The 19,398-nt window shown below is 45.4% G+C and overlaps 1 protein-coding gene across 1 annotated transcript in view; it reads right to left on the bottom strand.

Annotated features, from left to right (window-relative positions):
• Positions 1–19,398, bottom strand: part of LOC311129322 (protocadherin-15-like) — a gene marked incomplete at both ends in the record, with an annotated part of 432,090 nt that overhangs the window by 22,498 nt on the left and 390,194 nt on the right. Inside the window, one exon of the mRNA XM_084161599.1 lies at positions 14,048–14,224. Coding sequence (XP_084017725.1) covers positions 14,048–14,224 — 177 coding nt within the window. The remainder of the gene's footprint in view (positions 1–14,047; positions 14,225–19,398) is intronic.

Below are 19,398 nucleotides of genomic sequence, written 5' to 3' on the forward strand. Positions count from 1 at the left end.
ATATTTGACCCACTGCTGATTTTGTACGTTTGCCCACTGACAAAGAAATGATCAGTCTATAATTTTAATGGTAGGTTTATTTGAACAGTGAGAGACAGAATAACAACAACAAAATCCAGAAAAACGCATGTCAAAAATGTTATAAATTGATTTGCATTTTAATGAGGGAAATAAGTATTTGACCTCTCTGCAAAATATGACTTAGTACTTGGTGGCAAAACCCTTGTTGGCAATCACAGAGGTCAGACGTTTCTTGTAGTTGGCCACCAGGTTTGCACACATCTCAGGAGGGATTTTGTCCCATTCCTCTTTGCAGATCTTCTCCAAGTCATTAAGGTTTCGAGGCTGATGTTTGGCAACTTGAACCTTCAGCTCCCTCCACAGATGTTCTATGAGATTAAGGTCTGGAGACTGGCTAGGCCACTCCAGGACCTTAATGTGCTTCTACTTGAGCCAATCCTTTGTTGCCTTGGCCGTGTGTTTTGGGTCATTGTCATGCTGGAAAACCCATCCACGACACATTTTCAATGCCCTGGCTGAGGGAAGGAGGTTCTCACCCAAGATTTATGGTACATGGCCAAGTCCATCGTCCCTTTGATGCGGTGAAGTAGTCCTGTCCCCTTAGCAGAAAAACACCCCCAAAGCATAATGTTTCCACCTCCATGTTTGACGGTGGGGATGGTGTTCTTGGGGTCATAGGCAGCATTCCTCCTCCTCCAAACACGGCGAGTTGAGTTGATGCCAAAGAGCTCAATTTTGGTCTCATCTGACCACAACCCTTTCACCCAGTTCTCCTCTGAATCATTCAGATGTTCATTGGCAAACTTCAGACGGGCATGTATATGTGCTTTCTTGAGCAGGGGGACCTTGCGGGCGCTGCAGGATTTCAGTCCTTCACAGCGTATTGTGTTACCAATTGTTTTCTTGGTGACTGTGTTCCCAGCTGCCCTCAGATCATTGACAAGATCATCCTGTGTAGTTCTGGGCTGATTCCTCACCGTTCTCATGATCATAGGCTCCTGAGTGGCGCAGTGGTCTAAGGCACTGCATCGCAGTGCAAACTGTGCCACTAGAGATCCAGGTTCGAATCCAGGCTCTGTCGCAGCCGACCGGGAGACCCATGGGGCGGCGCACAATTGGCCCAGCGTCGTCCAGGGTAGGGGAGAGAATGGCCGGCAGGGATGTAGCTCAGTTGATAGAGCATGGCGTTTGCAACACCAGGGTTGTGGGTTCGATTCCCACGGGGGGCAAGTATAAAAAAATAATATATGTATTTACTAACTGTAAGTCGCTCTGGATAAGAGCGTCTGCTAAATGACAAAAATGTAAATTGCAACTCTACGAGGTGAGATCTTGCATGGAGCCCCAGGCCAAGGGAGATTGACAGTTATTTTGTGTTTCTTCCATTTGCGAATAATCTCACCAACTTTTGTCACCTTCTCACCAAGCTGCTTGGCGATGGTCTTGTAGCCCATTCCAGCCTTGTGTAGGTCTACAATCTTGTCCCTGACATCCTTGGTGTCACGATCGTCGTAGAGAGTAGACCAATGCGCAGCGTTGGTTGCGAACATACTTAACTTTATTATCTTAAGTGATAATATAACAACAAAACAATAAACAAAACGTGCAGTCCTACGGTTAACACAGAAACAAACCAAACGGAAACAAGATCCCACAAACACTAAGGGAAACAGACTGTTTAAATATGGCTCCCAATCAGAGACAACCAGCAACAGCTGACACTCGTTGCCTCTGATTGGGAGCCACTCTGGCCAACATAGAAAATGAACAACTAGACACTCAACCACAGCACACAAACACAATGAATCTACACACCCTGGCTCAACATATAGAGTCCCCAGAGCCAGGGTGTGACAGTACCCCCCCCAAAGGCGCGGACTGCGACCGCGCCTCAACAAAACCCAAACAGGGGAGGGCTGGGTGGGCATTCCTCCTCGGAGGCGGTTCCGGCTCCGGGCTTGACCACCACCCTTCAATAATCCCCCCGTAGCGCCCCTGGTCCGGTCTGGCCCCGCTGGCTGGAGCTGGACTGGACATCGAAGGAGCGGATTGCTTAAGCTCCGTAGTGGAGCAGCTGACCGGTACCTGATCAGGCACCGGTGACCCAGGCACGGGTTGTGCCGGACTGACGACGCGCACCCCTGGCTTGGTGCGTGGAGCAGGAACGGAACGGACCGGGCTGACGATGCGCACCCCTGGCTTGGTGCGTGGAGCAGCAACGGGCCGGACCGGGCTGACGATACGCACCCCTGGCTTGGTGCGTGGAGCAGGAACGAAACGGACCGGGCTGATGATGCGCACCCCTGGTTTGGTGCGTGGAGCAGCAACGGGCCGGACCGGGCTGACGATACGCACCCCTGGCTTGGTGCGTGGAGCAGGAACGGGCCGTACCGGGCTGACGACTCGCACCCCTGGCTTGGTGCGAGTGGCAGGAACAGGCCGGGCCGGGCTGGCGACGCGCACCGTAGGCTTGGTGCGAGGAGCAGGAACAGGCCGGGCTGGGCTGGCGACGCGCACCGTAGGCTTGGTGCGAGGAGCAGGAACAGGTCGGGCTGGGCTGGCGACGCGCACCGTAGGCTTGGTGCGAGGAGCAGGAACAGGCCGGGCCGGGCTGGCGACGCGCACCGTAGGCTTGGTGCGAGTAGCAGGAACAGGCCGGGCCGGGCTGGCGACGCGCACCGTAGGCTTGGTGCGAGGGGCAGGAACAGGCCGGACCGGGCTGTGGAGACGGATAGGAGACCTAGAGTGAAGAGCGGCCACAACCCGTCCTGGCTGAATGCCTATCTTCACACACTCTGTGTGAGGCATCCGCACAGGACGCACAGGGCTGTGTACCCGTACTGGCATAACAGCACGTGACACTGGCGCAGGATATCCGGGACCGAGGAGAGGCACTGGAGACCACGAGTGCTGAGCCGGCACACTCCGACCTGGCTGCATGCCCACCTTCGCACGACACGTGCGGGGTGCTCGCACAGGACGTACCGGACTTTGCCGGACCACTCGTGGCACAGTACGCCGCTCCGCATACCGCGGAACCTGCCCAGTCCCATGCTGCCATGCCTGAGTACGGGAAGTTGGCTCTGCTCTCCATCCAGGCTCCGCCAACCTGCCTTCTGGCCCCCCAAATCCGGTGGCCTCCTCTCCAAATCTCCCAAATCGCCCTGTGGCAGCCTCCTGCTGCCTAGTCGCCCATGCCGTGTGCCCCCCCCTAAAAATGTTTTGGGGTTGCCTCTCGTCCGACCGACGACGACACTGTTTACGCCGTTGCTCCTCTCTCCGTCGCGCCTCTACCGTCTCCTTCCATGGCCGGCGATCCATCCCGGCCTGGATTTCCTCCCAGGTCCAGGACCCCTGCCCGTCCAAGATCTGCTCCCACGTCCAGGCTGCCTGCTCCTGGACACGCTGCTTGGTCCTGGTATGGTGGGATCTTCTGTCACGATCGTCGTAGAGAGTAGACCAATGCGCAGCGTTGGTTGCGAACATACTTAACTTTATTATCTTAAGTGATAATATAACAACAAAACAATAAACGAAACGTGCAGTCCTACGGTTAACACAGAAACAAACCAAACGGAAACAAGATCCCACAAACACTAAGGGAAACAGACTGTTTAAATATGGCTCCCAATCAGAGACAACCAGCAACAGCTGACACTCGTTGCCTCTGATTGGGAGCCACTCTGGCCAACATAGAAAATGAACAACTAGACACTCAACCACAGCACACAAACACAATGAATCTACACACCCTGGCTCAACATATAGAGTCCCCAGAGCCAGGGTGTGACACTTGGAGAGCTCTTTGGTCTTGGCCATGGTGGAGAGTTTGGAATCTGATTGATTGATTGCTTCTGTGGACAAGTGTATTTTATACAGTTAACAAACTGAGATTAGGAGCACTCCCTTTAAGAGTGTGCTCCTAATCTCAGCCCGTTACCTGTATAAAAGACACCTGGGAGCCAGGAATCTTTCTGATTGAGAGGGGGTCAAATACTTATTTCCCTCATTAAATGCAAATCAATTTATAACATTCTTTACATGCGTTTTTCTGGATTTTTTTGTTGTTATTCTGTCTCTCACTGTTCAAATAAACCCACCATTAAAATTATAGACTGATCATTTCTTTGTCAGTGGGCAAACGTACAAAATCAGCAGGGGATCAAATACTTTTTTCCCTCACTGTATTACTTCTGAGCTTTTCATTTTCTATTAATTTCAAAACATTTCTCCAACCAAATTCCACTCTGACATTATGCGGTATTGTGTTTAGATCAGTGACACAAAATCTCAATTTAATCAATTTTAAATTCAGGCTGTAACACAACAAAATATGGAAAAAGTAAAGGGGTGTGAATACTTTCTGAACTCACTGTAAACACCTTGTGCTGAATAAATGTGTTAATGTGTTTCAAAAGTGTTACAGCGAATAAACATGTTATGGTGACACTGACGCGTTTTCATTGAAATTCTAAATGCCTTGACACGTTTAAAAAGTTTTACAGAAAAGTGTTTAATTATATGTTCAGATCCTAAACACTTGGTTTTACAGTAAAGTACTTTAAGTTTGGGTCTAATACCATTTTAACTGCGACAATTGATTTCAATTGGGGTTGAATCCTAACTTGATATATGCACATGTAACTTTGCCTTAATGTTAATGGGACATTTGTTATATCATTCAAGCTCCAAAGACAATCCCTCTCTGCTACAAATTGCATTACCGTCCACCATATGGCCACTAGTAAAGTCATGCATATTATTAAATGAATAGTACTCAAGTAATTGTCCTTTCATGTGAGTTGTCTAAAGGCTTCTCTCAACACTCAAGAGTCCTTATTACCCTCATTTAGGCAAGAGCGACACACAAGGTGGCATAAGGACAATCACTCTGTCTGTGATTTATTTAGAATTCAAGGCACACTTAACCAGCATAGCTACCACAGCATTCTGCAGTGATACACCATCCCATCTGGTTTGGGCTTAGTGGGACTATCATTTGATGTCATCACTATTATTCTACAATGTAGAAAATAGTAAAAATTAAGAAAAACCCTGGTAGGTGTGTCCAAACTTTTTACTGGTATTGTATATATTAATTATACATGTAAAGTAGTATGGTAACATGAATAAGTATATTCCAAGCTAGAATCCAACAGTTTAATCACTTATTAAACATCCTGAGTATTTAATATTTTTTGTGGTCCACTTAAAGGATTGCTGTAGATCATGATTTTGTAGCATTCTGAAAATATTTTTAGAAAAGTGTGCATTGAGATTTCAATATTGGTCAGGTATACCAGGAGATCATCTGCAAATAAGTTTAGTTTATATTCATGCTTACCAATACTGACTGATACCTGTTAAGTTTGGGTCCTGTCTAATTCTTTCTGCAAGCGGTTCAATTGCCAGTGCAAAAAGGAGGGTAGAGAGGGGACATTCCTGTCTTGTGCCGCTTTCTAAAGCAATTTTATCAGATCATGTATTATTTGTGTATATTATTTCCTTAGGACATTTAAACAAACATTTTATAAAATGTATTATTTCAGCTGTAAAGTTGAAAGCTTCCAAAGTGTTGATTAGAAAAGGCCATTCAACATGGTTGAAAGCCTTTTCGGCATCAACAGCCATTATTGATAAATCTAGATCTTGTTTTTTAGTGTATTGTATTAAACTGAAATATGTTATTGTATTTGTTTTTTAAGTGTCTTTCTAATAAATCCTGTTTGATATGTACAGTGAGGGAAAAAAGTATTTGATCCCCTGCTGATTTTGTATGTTTGCCCACTGACAAAGACATGATCAGTCTATAATTTTAGTGGTAGGTTTATTTGAACAGTGAGAGACAGAATAACAACAAAAAAATCCAGAAAAACACATGTCGAAGATGTTATGAATTCATTTGCATTTTAATGAGGGAAATAAGTATTTGACCCCCTCTCAATCAGAAAGATTTCTGGCTCCCAGGTGTCTTTTATACAGGTAACGAGCTGAGATTAGGAGCACACTCTTAAAGGGAGTGCTCCTAATCTCAGTTTGTTACCTGTATAAAATACACCTGTCCACAGAAGCAATCAATCAATCAGATTCCAAACTCTCCACCATGGCCAAGACCAAAGAGCTCTCCAAGGATGTCAGGGACAAGATTATAGACCTACACAAGGCTGGAATGCGCTACAAGACCACCGCCAAGCAGCTTGATGAGAAGGTGACAACAGTTGGTGTGATTATTCGCAAATGGAAGAAACACAAAAGACCTGTCAATCTCCCTCGGCCTGGGGCTCCTTGCAAGATCTCACCTCATGGAGTTGCAATGGTCATGAGAACGGTGAGGAATCAGCCCAGAACTACACGGGAGGATCTTGTCAATGATCTCAAGGCAGCTGGGACCATAGTCACCAAGAAAACAATTGGTAACACACTACGCCGTGAAGGACTGAAATCCTGCAGCGCCCGCAAGGTCCCCCTGCTCAAAAAAGCACATATACAGGCCCGTCTGAAGTTTGCCAATGAACATCTGAATGATTCAGAGGAGAACTGGGTGAAAGTGTTGTGGTCAGATGAGACCAAAATCGAGCTCTTTGCCATCAACTCAACTCGCCGTGTTTGGAGGAGGAGGAATGCTGCCTATGACCCCAAGAACACCATCCCCACCGTCAAACATGGAGGTGGAAACATTATCCTTTGGGGGTGTTTTTCTGCTAAGGGGACAGGACTACTTCACCGCATCAAAGGGACGATGGACGGGGCCATGTACCGTCAAATCTTGGGTGAGAACCTCCTTCCCTCAGCCAGGGCATTGAAAATGGGTCGTGGATGGGTATTCCAGCATGACAATGACCCAAAACACATGGCCAACGCAACAAAGGAGTGGCTCAAGAAGAAGCACATTAAGGTCCTGGAGTGGCCTAGCCAGACTCCAGACCTTAATCCCATAGAAAATCTGTGGAGGGAGCTGAAGGTTCGAGTTGCCAAACGTCAGCCTCGAAACCTTAATGACTTGGAGAAGATCTGCAAAGAGGAGTGGAAAAAAATCCCTCCTGAGATGTGTGCAAACCTGGTGGCCAACTACAAGAAACGTCTGACCTCTGTGATTGCCAACAAGGGTTTTGCCACCAAGTACTACGTCATGTTTTGCAGAGGGGTCAAATATTTATTTCCCTCATTAATATGCAAATCAATTTATAACATTTTTGACATGCGTTTTTCTGGATTTTTTTTGTTGTTATTTTGTCTCTCACTGTTCAAATAAACTTACCATTAAAATTATAGACTGATCATGTCTTTGTCAGTGGGCAAACGTACAAAATCAGCAGGGGATCAAATACTTTTTTCCCTCACTGTATCAAGTCTGCTTCTAAGCTTAATTATTGTTTTATTGTCACAATTTATTACATTTATTGGTCCTTAATCAGCAGGGGACTCCCCAGATTTTCCTGGTTTTAATATAACTGAAAGAACTGTTTGATACATGGAACTAGGAAGTACTTAATTGAGTGACGTGTGTTGTCATTTGTTTGCTTCAGAGTTGTTGAGTCTAAGGCTATAGGATCTGTCCAACTTAATTCTGATTAATATACATTTTCATAGAAGCTTTTAGCTCAATTGGTGGAGCATGGCGCTTGTAATGCCAGGGTAGTGGGTTCGATCCCCGGGACCACCCATACGTAAAAATGTATGCACACATGACTTTAAGTCGCTTTGGATAAAAGCATCTGCTAAATGGCATATTATATTATAAAATGAATCGCGTTGTTTTTTCTAATTACCACTTTTGTATCTTTATCTGTTAAAAGTATACCTGGTTTAGCATGTATTCGTTTTGTGAAAGCTGTGAGATATGTAATAGGTTAATTTGCCATTAAATAGTATGCTTTATTTGAGTTTAACCTGTAGCTGTTGGCTCTCTTCAGAAGTAAAAGATCGTATTCCTGCTTAAGTTCTGACATTTTTGTAATGAATACTCAGGGAGAAAAAGGTGTAGATTCACGCGCAGAGCATGGCAGGTCCTTATTTCACCTTCGCGAAAGGCAGGAATCGTGGTCACAGGCAGGCAACGGTCATACACAGGTAGGCAAACAGGCAGGAGAATCAAAAACTAGGACTGAAGGCTATAACTGGTTATCACAAATGAGCTAGGAAAAGGCTTAGTAGGGTCAAAACGAACAATACCTCACAAGAAACAAACAGAATGAACTGAACTAAATAAGGAGCTAATGAGACCAGGTGAGTAACAAACACAGGTGAAATCAATGAACAAAAATGAAAGACAGGGCTATGTTCAAGAACACAAAGAAACAGTGCTACGTTCAAGAACACAAGGTTGACTAAGAAAATAAATACAGAACCTTAAAATTTGATTTTGATCTTTACCTCGTAAATATTTTTTATGGGCTTTTTCTAAGATAGTGATATATTTATCTTTAATTAGAATTTCTAAATCAGATTTAACTTTTTCTGAGTATGAGAGTATCATCCCCCTAATGTACGCCTTAAAGGCATCCCAAATTACATTGAGGCTCAGCTTTTATCTGTCCTCTTTGTCAAAATTTGTAATGGTAAAGGTTTAAACAATTTTATGTACATTTTTGATAAATTTAGGGTCCAGAAGATGTGCTCTGTTCATTCTCCAAATTCTGTCGTTAAGTGTATTTTCTATTGGTGTAATTAAACATGATACCGGAGAATGATCTGATATCACTATGTCATAAAAAAATGTATCCAGTAAATTGTAAAATGCATTTTTGGAAATTAAAATGTAGTCAATTCTTGAATAGCTTTTCTGACTTTAAGGAAAAAAGGAATAGTCTTTTGTAGTTCGGAATAATAATCTCCAGGTGTCCTGTAAATCATTTGTACAGATACAATTTTTCAGCCTCTTTGGAGGCTCCTTAGCCTTTTTTATTACTAAGTCTGTCAATCTTATTGAATGTATAATTTAGGTCACCTGCTAAAATAATTGTTCCTGTCAAATATAGCTGGAATTCTATATAAAAACACCAGATTTTCTCCTAGTGGGATATACAATTAAATCAATGTGTATTTTTCACAATGTAAGGTACAATTCAACATTAGAAAATGGCCTTCTTGGTCCATGTGCTGGAATATAAGGGGGAAATGGTATGCCTAACCTCTGCTGTTATTACAGTAGGTGGCAGCATAGGCCTCTCCAACCCACCTCTTCTTTAGATGTTCAATTCCTCCTTTTTTTATGTAACTCTTGCAAGAACACCACATCTGCTGACAATCTCTTTAAGTGTTCGAGAACCATAGGCCTATGCCCATCATGGAGCCTGTGCACATTCCATGTGATAAATTGGATTTGTTGGCCTTTACTTGTATAGAATAAAAGTTAAACATATCTGTGCCGTCTATCATTGAATAACCAAGTAAAACATTTGAGAATATATGACATGTTTCACCATTGCATATAAAGAAAATGTTTTGAATAATGAAAATATCAATTAAAATTAAATTGGTGACAACTTGATCAAGCCTATGAATTTGCACATTCACAAAGGTAGTTGTGGTCCTCAGCAGCTTGAACCAGCACTGAAATTTGAGCAGTGAGGTTAATTTCTCCCCCCTTGGCCTTATGTTTTTGCTTTGTTCTCCACAGGTTGAAGCACATGCCACCACATCACCCAGACATTTTCTGTCTACCAGGAAAATTACCCTATCCCAGGAGTAAAGTCAGGAGTTTATTCAGCAGTGTGCAACATCACTGTTGGAAATAGATCCACACATTATTCTCTATCATGCAGAATTGTCAGCTCATTGTAACATATGAAGCTCATTCTAAAATACAGACGTGGGTGATTTTTGCCCCAGGATACTGCACTGTGCGCAAGTTTTTATTCCTGCCTAGCACAAACACCATGTTCAACTATTCATGGTCTACAATTTAGACCACAATTAGTTGAATGAGGTGTTAGTGAAGGGATGGAACAAAAACCTGTAAACTCCTGTCCTGTGTATAAAAAACCTGTGGCTGTCATGACAAAATGTACCCTCATGTACTGAACAAGCTTTTGAATGTTGAATGTCTAGAGCAATGTCACTTTGAAGAGCCACGTCATCGCGCAACAGAAGTCATCAGAGTGCACAACAGAACAGTGTACTGTCTACACTCGGTTTGTTGTTTTTATGAAATCGTTTTCATGAAATCGTTTTTAATCATAGCTAAAGTTTGTATTGCTACTGATTTCACAACCCAGGGAGTCAGCACAGATCCTGGGTGTATACCAACAGCCGGCGGCTGCCCAGTGGCACCCTCCCCCACGGCCACCACAGTTCATCAGGTTGTTTTCCCATTGGATTCCATCACTACCACCATCATTGATGCTACAGATTTTATTGAGTGTATGAACAATACTCCATCACCTATTCTGCCTTCCTCTTGTGACTCCTGAGTGGCGCAGTGGTCTAAGGAACTGCATCGCAGTGCTAACTGTGCCACTAGAGATCCTGGTTCGAATCCAGGCTCTGTCGCAGCCGGCCGCGACCGGGAGACTCATGGGCGGCGCACAATTGGCCCAGCGTCGTCCAGGGTAGGGGAGGGAATGGCCGGCAGGGATGTAGCTCAGTTGATAGAGCATGGCGTTTGCAACGCCAGGGTTGTGGGTTCGTTTCCCATGGGGGGCCAGTATAAAATATGTATTCACTAACTGTAAGTCGCTCTGGATAAGAGCGTCTGCTAAATGACGTAAATGTAAAATGTGATGATTTAGTTGATAACTCTAATAGCAAATTAAGGGCAATCATTGATGCCATAGCTCCAGTATAGTTGAAAAAGGCCACATCTAAATGGAGAGTCCCCTTGGATGAGTGAGGAAACTAATAAATTAAAGAGAAATTGCAGAAAGGCAGAGCAACTTGTCATATATAACAAGATCATTAGAAATGCCAGACGGGCTCATTTTTCTAACTTTATCACTAATCTTAATAATTGGAGAGTGCTCTTCTCGACCATTGATGGCCTGATAAATCCTACCCCCACAAAACGATGTGAACTTTCCTCCACATCAAAATGTGATGAGTTTGTGGCATATTTCAGAGATAAGATAACAAACATTAGGCACGGTATCAGTCAAGCAAGACCTGATGAGAAGTTTGATGATACGTGCTCCAGCCTACCACGCAAAGGCACTATGGATTTAGTTGGTCAACATTGGTGAACTGAAAAACATACAGAATGCTCTAGCACGGGTACTGACCAAGACCAGACGGAGAGCAGACATTACACCAGTTTTAAGGTCTCTCACTGGCTGCCTGTGAGTTTTAGAATTAATTTTAAGATTATTCTATTGGTTTTTAAATCAATCCATGATTGTGCATCCCAATACATGTCAGACACACTTTTAAGTTATGTACCCAGTAGGTCCCTCAGGTCCTCTGGCACTGGCCTTTTAACTATCCCAAAGCCTAGGACCAAGAGGCATGGAGAGGCAGCCTTTAGTTACTATGTCCCCAGCCTCTGGAATAGCCTGCCAGAGAACTGTGGACATTTTTAAAATAGATCTTAAAACACACCTTTTTAGATTTTATTTTGCTTTTTAGTTGTTAGTTGTTCAATTTTTATTGTTTTTTTATTGTTTTTTTATCCTCTTAGTGTAGTAAATAGGTGTAGTAAATATATATATATAGTATAATAGTTTTTATTTCCATTGTTTTATTAGTATTTTTTTTCCTGTGAAGCACATTGTGTTGCATTCTATGTCTGAAATGTGCTGTATATATAAAGCTTGATTTGATTTGAAAATGTTGATTCCATTTTACTGAGCCATTTACTTTATGTTTGTATTCTTATCTTTTATTATTTGTTATTGTTGTTGCATTGTCGAGAAGGAACCTACAAGTAAGCATTTTGTTGGACCATGTGTATGCTGTACATACGACTAATACAACTTGAAACTTGACTTCTTTTGTACAATGGAATGTGTTTTAAGGATTCATGCACAGATACAGGAAAACCAATAAAAGTGTTGATGTCTCTCCACGGTTCTGGTTTTGAGACTTGGTCATCTGGGGGCTGCAGTTCATCTGTCTAATCCCCTGCAAGGAGAGAGAAAGGCATTCATAATATTACAATGGTGTATTCATTTAATATGGTATATTCCTGTTTGATATGCATGCATATAATTAAATTGGACATGTTCTCATTTATAATATGCCAGTGTTTGTTTTGTATCCAATGCAATTAGCTACATTAGGATGAAGTAGTCTAGGCCTTCTAATCTAGTTGTATTGTATCATATTGCCTATCAATATTTGTTATCAATGCAGGTGAATATTAAACCAAGCTATCTTGAACATCAGTGTCATTTAATAATTTGCATGGGTGTTATAGTTGTATGAATTTATCACAATGCCTGCTCATTGGAAATAAAACACCAGCAGTCCTAATGAAATCCAATATTAGCTTCACAGTGAAACATCACTATTCTTGCTATGTATCATTCTTAAACAGTAAGCAAAATAGCTTTTTTTTTTTTTTGCCTCAGCCTCTGTGCAATGCATAAAAGCTTACCTTTCATATGTCCACAACGATGTAGCAGCAGACCAAGCAATTTGCGATAGGAAGACTCCAAGTAAAATTAGCTTAATTCAACACTAACAGGTACTGAGAAAATCGAATCTGTTACTTGTTTACTTGTTATTAGTTTTAAATATTTCCATTCTGAGATAGTTGTTTACTAAATTGCTAGCACTAGTTGCTCACGCTGCCACATTGGCTATGATGTAAACAGACGTAGCTGGCTAGCATAAAACCTAGCTTTGTTGACACGGCTGCGTGATGATGCAGTCTCCTATTTAGGTTAGAGGTCACGTTTCAAATTTGAAGCGTTCTGCGCTCTCCCACACTAGATAGTATGCTCTCTCAGGTGTTCTTGGAAGATCACCCTTGAAAGAACGTGAAAACGCAGAATGCTAGTGTGCATTTTGGAACACAGCCCATATCTCAAATGTCTTAAGGCTTAAACATCTTTAACCTGTCTCCTCCCCTTCATATACACTGTTTGAAGTGGATTTAACAGGTGACATAAAAAAGGATCATAGCTTTCACCTGGATTCACCTGGTCAGTCTACAGTATGTCATGGAAAAAGCAGGTGTTCCTAATGATTTTTACACTCAGTGTATACTTCCATTCATTTTTTAAACTGGTACCGGGCTACCCTCAGATGAGTCTTGTGAGGCTTGTGGGCGTCCTAGAGCAAAACGACTGATATGTAAGTGTTCATGAGAGTCTCTCATTTCCATAGACGGGTCATATTACTGTTCGGAAGCGTTATACGGAAGTTGGCAGATCGGCGGTACCAACTTCAGACGAGTCCCGTGACTCTTGTGGGTTGTAGAGCAAAACAGAGAACACCATTGTGTTATTGAGAGTCTCATCTTTCCATAGAGCAGTCATATTAGTTTGTAAGCCAAACCGTTTTAATGACAAAACCGATTTTCAGGGTCTCATGGTCTGACAAACACCGATGTAGCTCGGCCACCTTCCACCACAGATGTGGAGCTAGATATCTCTAGCTTAAACAGACGGATTTTGATGGGGATTTTTTATCATGCTAATTAGATTTCTGCGGGGGCACGGACATCAACTCTAGGAGAAGAGAACGTAGCCTAATTTGAGCTAAAGCCAGAGTAAAAAGAAGTAAGGGGAAAGAGAGAGGGAGGGACATACAGTACCAGTCAAAAGTTTGGACACCTACTCATTCAAGGGTTTTTCTTTATTTTTACTATTTTCTACATTGTAGAATAATAGTGAAGACATCAAAACTATGAAATAACACATATGGAATCATGTAGTAACCAAAAAAGTGTTAAACAAATCAAAATATATTTTATATTTGAGATTCTTCAAAGTAGACAACCTTTGCCTTGATGACATCTTTTCACACTTGGAAACAATAAGGATAATGCATTTGCTGACTATTTCATAGGGTAGAAGGGAGGAAAAGACAAATAATGTATGTAGCAAGAGAAAAATAGCTTTTCATTTAATTGTGTTGGCTCACTCACTTAAAGAGCTCCTGGCGTGAGATGGCCCTGTTGGTCAGTGGATCAATGGCATACACCATCAGGTCTGACTTGGTGTAGTCCTCCTGGTCAAAGCCATCTCCGAACCGCTGTGGCCCGATTGACTCTACCACCACCTTGGCCCCTGGGATCTGGTCCTGGACGTATCGCTCCATAATACTGATGTTTGGGAGACAAAACCATTGTGGTCTGTTCATATTTAAAATAAAGTATAGTACCACACTGTAAGACTTTTCTGTACATTTCAACAGTAAAACACTGTAAATCCTTTTATTTATAATTTTTTACCCCATTTTTCTCCCCAATTTCAATCTTGTCTCATCGCTGCAACTCCCCAACTGGCTCGGGAGGCGAAGGTCGAGTCATGCATCCTCCAAAACATGACCCGCCTAACCACGCTTCTTAACACCCGCCCGCTTAACTCGGAAGCCAGCCGCAACAATGTGTCGGAGGAAACACTGACGACCAAGGTCAGCCTGCAGGCACCCGGTCCACCACAAGAAGTCACTAGAGCGCGATACGCCAAGTAAGCCCCCCCGGCCAAACCCTCCCCTAACCTGGACGACGCTGGGCCAATTGTGCGCCACCCTATGGGACTCCCGATCACGGCCGGTTGTGATACAGCCCGGGATCAAACCTGGGTCTGTAGTGACACCTCTAGCACTGCGATGCAGTGCCTTAGACCACTGCGCCACTCGGGAGTTTACAGCTTATGCTTACTGTAGATTCAAATGATCCGTTTCAGGGCCAACCTCATGCTGTCGGGTGAGACACATGAAGCTCAGAATATTTTAATAAATATCTTCTTGAAGCTGCTATGAAGTGGAATAATATTTTCAGCAGCTGCTGGTTAGGTACCTTGACTTGTTTATAAGTATCTTTATTGCTAGCCAACATTGAATTACGGCATGCTTTCTTAGCTAGCTCAAGTTGACACAAGCCATTTCAGTCTGCTCTAAATATCTTCCTGTGCGACCTAGAAAAAAATCACCCAGTTAATAATTGGTGTTGTATCATTACATCATCCCTGCTGTAAATGTACGGTAGGGATGCTGTAATATGTTTTACAGTATGGAAAATAGTACTGTAAATGTATTACAGCATCTCTACTGTAAAGCAAAATCACTGTATTGAGCTGGCAACTCTGGTGCCAGTATAATGATGTACGTTAACAGGAAAGGTTTAACAGTGCAGGTATAGCTGAAGCATTACATATAACTACCTTCATATTTTTTCAGCCATCTTTACAATGATGTGAAGGTTTTATGAATCATTCATAAACTTCTGTCATACTGTGTGGTACAATGTGCTGATCAAACGTTAGTAGTGGTTGCGCTGGTTCACTTCACCTTCATGTGTTGTCACCCTTTACAAATTATGACATTGACTTTATAATGCTGAAACATATTTTACAACTTACTTGTGTGTGACCATATCTGTTTGAGGCCATGCTTTTAAGAATTTCGCTGGTTGGGATTTCACTAGTTTGAATGGTTGTAAAACGGACGTCAGTAGAGTGAGGGAAAAAAGTATTTGATCCCCTGCTGATTTTGTACGTTTGCCCACTGACAAAGACATGATCAGTCTATAATTTGAATGGTAGGCTTATTTGAACAGTGAGAGACAGAATAACAACAACAAAAATCTAGAAAAACACATGTCAAAAATGTTATAAATTGATTTGCATTTTAATGAGGGAAATAAGTATTTGACCCCTCTGCAAAACATGACTTAGTACTTGGTGGCAAAACCCTTGTTGGCAATCACAGAGGTCAGACGTTTCTTGTAGTTGGCCACCAGGTTTGCACACATCTCATGAGGGATTTTGTCCCACTCCTCTTTGCAGATCTTCTCCAAGTCATTAAGGTTTCGAGCCTGACGTTTGGCAACTCAAACCTTCAACTCCCTCCACAGATTTTCTATGGAATTAAGGTCTGGAGACTGGCTAGGCCACTCCAGGACCTTAATGTGCTTCTTCTTGAGCCACTCCTTTGTTGCCTTGGCCGTGTGGTTTGGGTCATTGTCATGCTGGAATACCCATCCACGACCCATTTTCAATGCCCTGGCTGAGGGAAGGAGGTTCTCAACCAAGATTTGACGGTACATGGCCCCGTCCATCGTCCCTTTGATGCGGTGAAGTTGTCCTGTCCCCTTAGCAGAAAAACACCCCCAAAGCATAATGTTTCCACCTCCATGTTTGACGGTGGGGATGGTGTTCTTGGGGTCATAGGCAACATTCCTCCTCCTCCAAACACGGCGAGTTGAGTTGATGCCAAAGAGCTCGATTTTGGTCTCATCTGACCACAACACTTTCACCCAGTTCTCCTCTGAATCATTCAGATGTTCATTGGCAAACTTCAGATGGGCCTGTATATGTTCTTTCTTGAGCAGGGGGACCTTGCGGGCGCTGCAGGATTTCAGTCCTTCACGGCGTAGTGTGTTACTAATTATTTTCTTGGTGACTATGGTCCCAGCTGCCTTGAGATCATTGACAAGATCCTCCCGTGTAGTTCTGGGCTGATTCCTCACCGTTCTCATGATCATTGCAACTCCACGAGGTGAGATCTTGCATGGAGCCCCAGGCCGAGGGAGATTGACAGTTATTTTGTGGTTCTTCCATTTGCGAATAATCGCACCAACTGTTGTCACCTTCTCACCAAGTTGCTTGGCGATGGTCTTGTAGCCCATTCCAGCCTTGTGTAGGTCTACAATCTTGTCCCTGAAATCCTTGGAGAGCTCTTTGGTCTTGGCTATGGTGGAGGGTTTGGAATCTGATTGATTGATTGTGTGACACTCTGGCTCTATGGACATTTATATTGAGCCAGGGTTGTTCATTTTCATGTGTTTGGGTGTATTTCATTTGGTGGTGTTGGGGATGGGTGAGTTTCATTTTGTTTGTGTCATGTGGTGATTGGTCGATGACTCCCAATCGGAGGTAACGAATGTCAGCTGTCGGCTCGTTATCTCTGATTGGGAGCCATATATATTCTGTATGTTTTCTCCTTTGTGTTGTGGGTTATTGGTTCTTTGTTGCTGTTAGTCGTATTTCAGTTTAGAACTTCACGTATTCGTCATTTGTTGTTTTCTTCGTGGTTGCTTTAAGTTAATAAAGTCATCATGTTCACTCGCAACGCTGCGCATTGGTCTCCTCCTTCAGACGAACGTGACAGAATAACCCACCACAAGAGGACCAAGCGGCGTAACAAGCGGCAACAGGACCTACCTACGCAGGATTTATGGAAGCCTCCTAAGGACTTTTGGACATGGGAGGAGATTCGGGCTGGAAAGGGTCCTTGGGCACAACCGGAGGAATATCACCGCCCTCGTGAAGAGCTGGAGGCAGCTGCAGCCGAGAGGAGGTGGTATGAGGAGGAATATCACCGCCCTCGTGAAGAGCTGGAGGCAGCTGCAGCCGAGAGGAGGTGGTATGAAGAGGAAGCGCGGAGTCGAGGCTGGAAGCCCGTGGTTACTCCCCAAAAAATTTTTGGGGGGGGGCACATGGCTTGGGCGCCTGGGCAGCAGGAGGCTGCCACAGGTAGAGCTGGAGAGAAGGCTATCGGATTACGGGAGCCATTGGCGATGTAGAGGGAGGGAAGTTGTTGTGGCACGGCATGAGAGACTGAAGTGTTTTCCCAGTCTGGTCCGGTCCGTTCTTGATCCCCAGTTAAGGCCAGTGGTGGGTGTTCCCGGTACGGACCGGCCTGTTCCGGCCACTCGCACCAGGGATAAGGTGCGCGTCGCCAGCCCAGCCAGGCCTGTTCCTGCTCCACGCACGAATCCTACGGGGTGCGTCACCAGTCGGCCAGAGTCTGCCGTCTGCCCAACGGCGCCTGAACTGGCCGTCTGCCCAACGGCGCCTGAACTGCCTGTCGGCCCTATGGCGTCTGAACTGCCCGTCTGTCAAGCGCTGCATAAGCCGCCCGTCTGTACTGAGCCTGCAAAGCCGCCCGTCTGCCATGAGCAGCCAGATCCGTCAGCCAGCCAGGAGCAGCCAGATCCGTCAGCCAGCCATGAGCAGCCAGATCCGTCAGCCAGCCATGAGCAGCCAGATCCGTCAGCCAGCCATGAGCAGCCAGACCCGTCAGCCAGCCATGAGCAGCCAGATCCGTCAGCCAGCCATGAGCAGCCAGATCCGTCAGCCAGCCATGAGCAGCCAGACCCGTCAGCCAGCCATGAGCAGCCAGATCCGTCAGCCAGCCATGAGCAGCCAGATCCGTCAGCCAGCCATGAGCAGCCAGATCCGTCAGCCAGCCATGAGCAGCCGGATCCGTCAGCCAGCCATGAGCAGCCGGATCCGTCAGCCCGCCAGGATCCGCCAGATCCGTCAGCCAGCCAGGATCCGCCAGAGCCGTCCAGCCAGGATCCGCCAGAGCCGTCCAGCCAGGATCCGCCAGAGCCGTCCAGCCAGGATCCGCCAGAACCGTCTAGCCAGGATCCACCAGAGCCGTCCAGCCAGGATCCGCCAGAGCCGTCCAGCCAGGATCCGCCAGAGCCGTCCAGCCAGGATCCGCCAGAGCCGTCCAGCCAGGATCCGCCAGAGCCGTCCAGCCAGGATCCGCCAGAGCCGTCCAGCCAGGATCCGCCAGAGCCGTCCAGCCAGGATCCGCCAGAGCCGTCCAGCCAGGATCCGCCAGAGCCGTCCAGCCAGGATCCGCCAGAGCCGTCCAGCCAGGATCCGCCAGAGCCGTCCAGCCAGGATCCGCCAGAGCCGTCCCGCCAGGATCCGCCAGAGCCGTCCCGCCAGGATCCGCCAGAGCCGTCTCGCCAGGATCCGCCAGAGCCGTCCCGCCAGGATCCGCCATCTAGTCAGGTACTGCCCCTTAGCCCGGTGCTGCCCTTTAGCCCGGTGCTGCCCCTTAGTCCGGTGCTGCCCCTGAGTCCGGTACTGCCCCTTAGCCCGGTGCTGCCCCTTAGTCCTGTACTGCCCTTTAGTCCGGTACTGCCCCGTAGTCCGGTGCTGCCCCTTAGTCCGGTGCTGTCCCTTAGCCCGGTGCTGCCCCTTATCCCGGTGCTGCCCCTTATCCCGGTGCTGCCCCTTAGGCCGATGCTGCCCCTTAGTCCGGGGTTGCCCCTTAGTCCAGGTGGGGTTAGGTGGAGGGTGGTCATTAGGAGGAGGCTACCGAAGCAGGTTGTGACTGTGGTGGGGTGGGGATCACGACCGGGGCCAGAGCCGCCACCATGGACAGACGCCCACCCAGACCCTCCCCTAGTCCTGATGTTGGTGCGCCCGGAGTTCGCACCTTTAGGGGGGGGTACTGTGACACTCTGGCTCTATGGACGTTTATATTGAGCCAGGGTTGTTCATTTTCATGTGTTTGGGTGTATTTCATTTG

Source organism: Coregonus lavaretus (assembly GCF_964263955.1).
Source record: "Coregonus lavaretus genome assembly, chromosome: 1".
In the NCBI taxonomy this organism is placed as follows: domain Eukaryota; kingdom Metazoa; phylum Chordata; class Actinopteri; order Salmoniformes; family Salmonidae; genus Coregonus; species Coregonus lavaretus.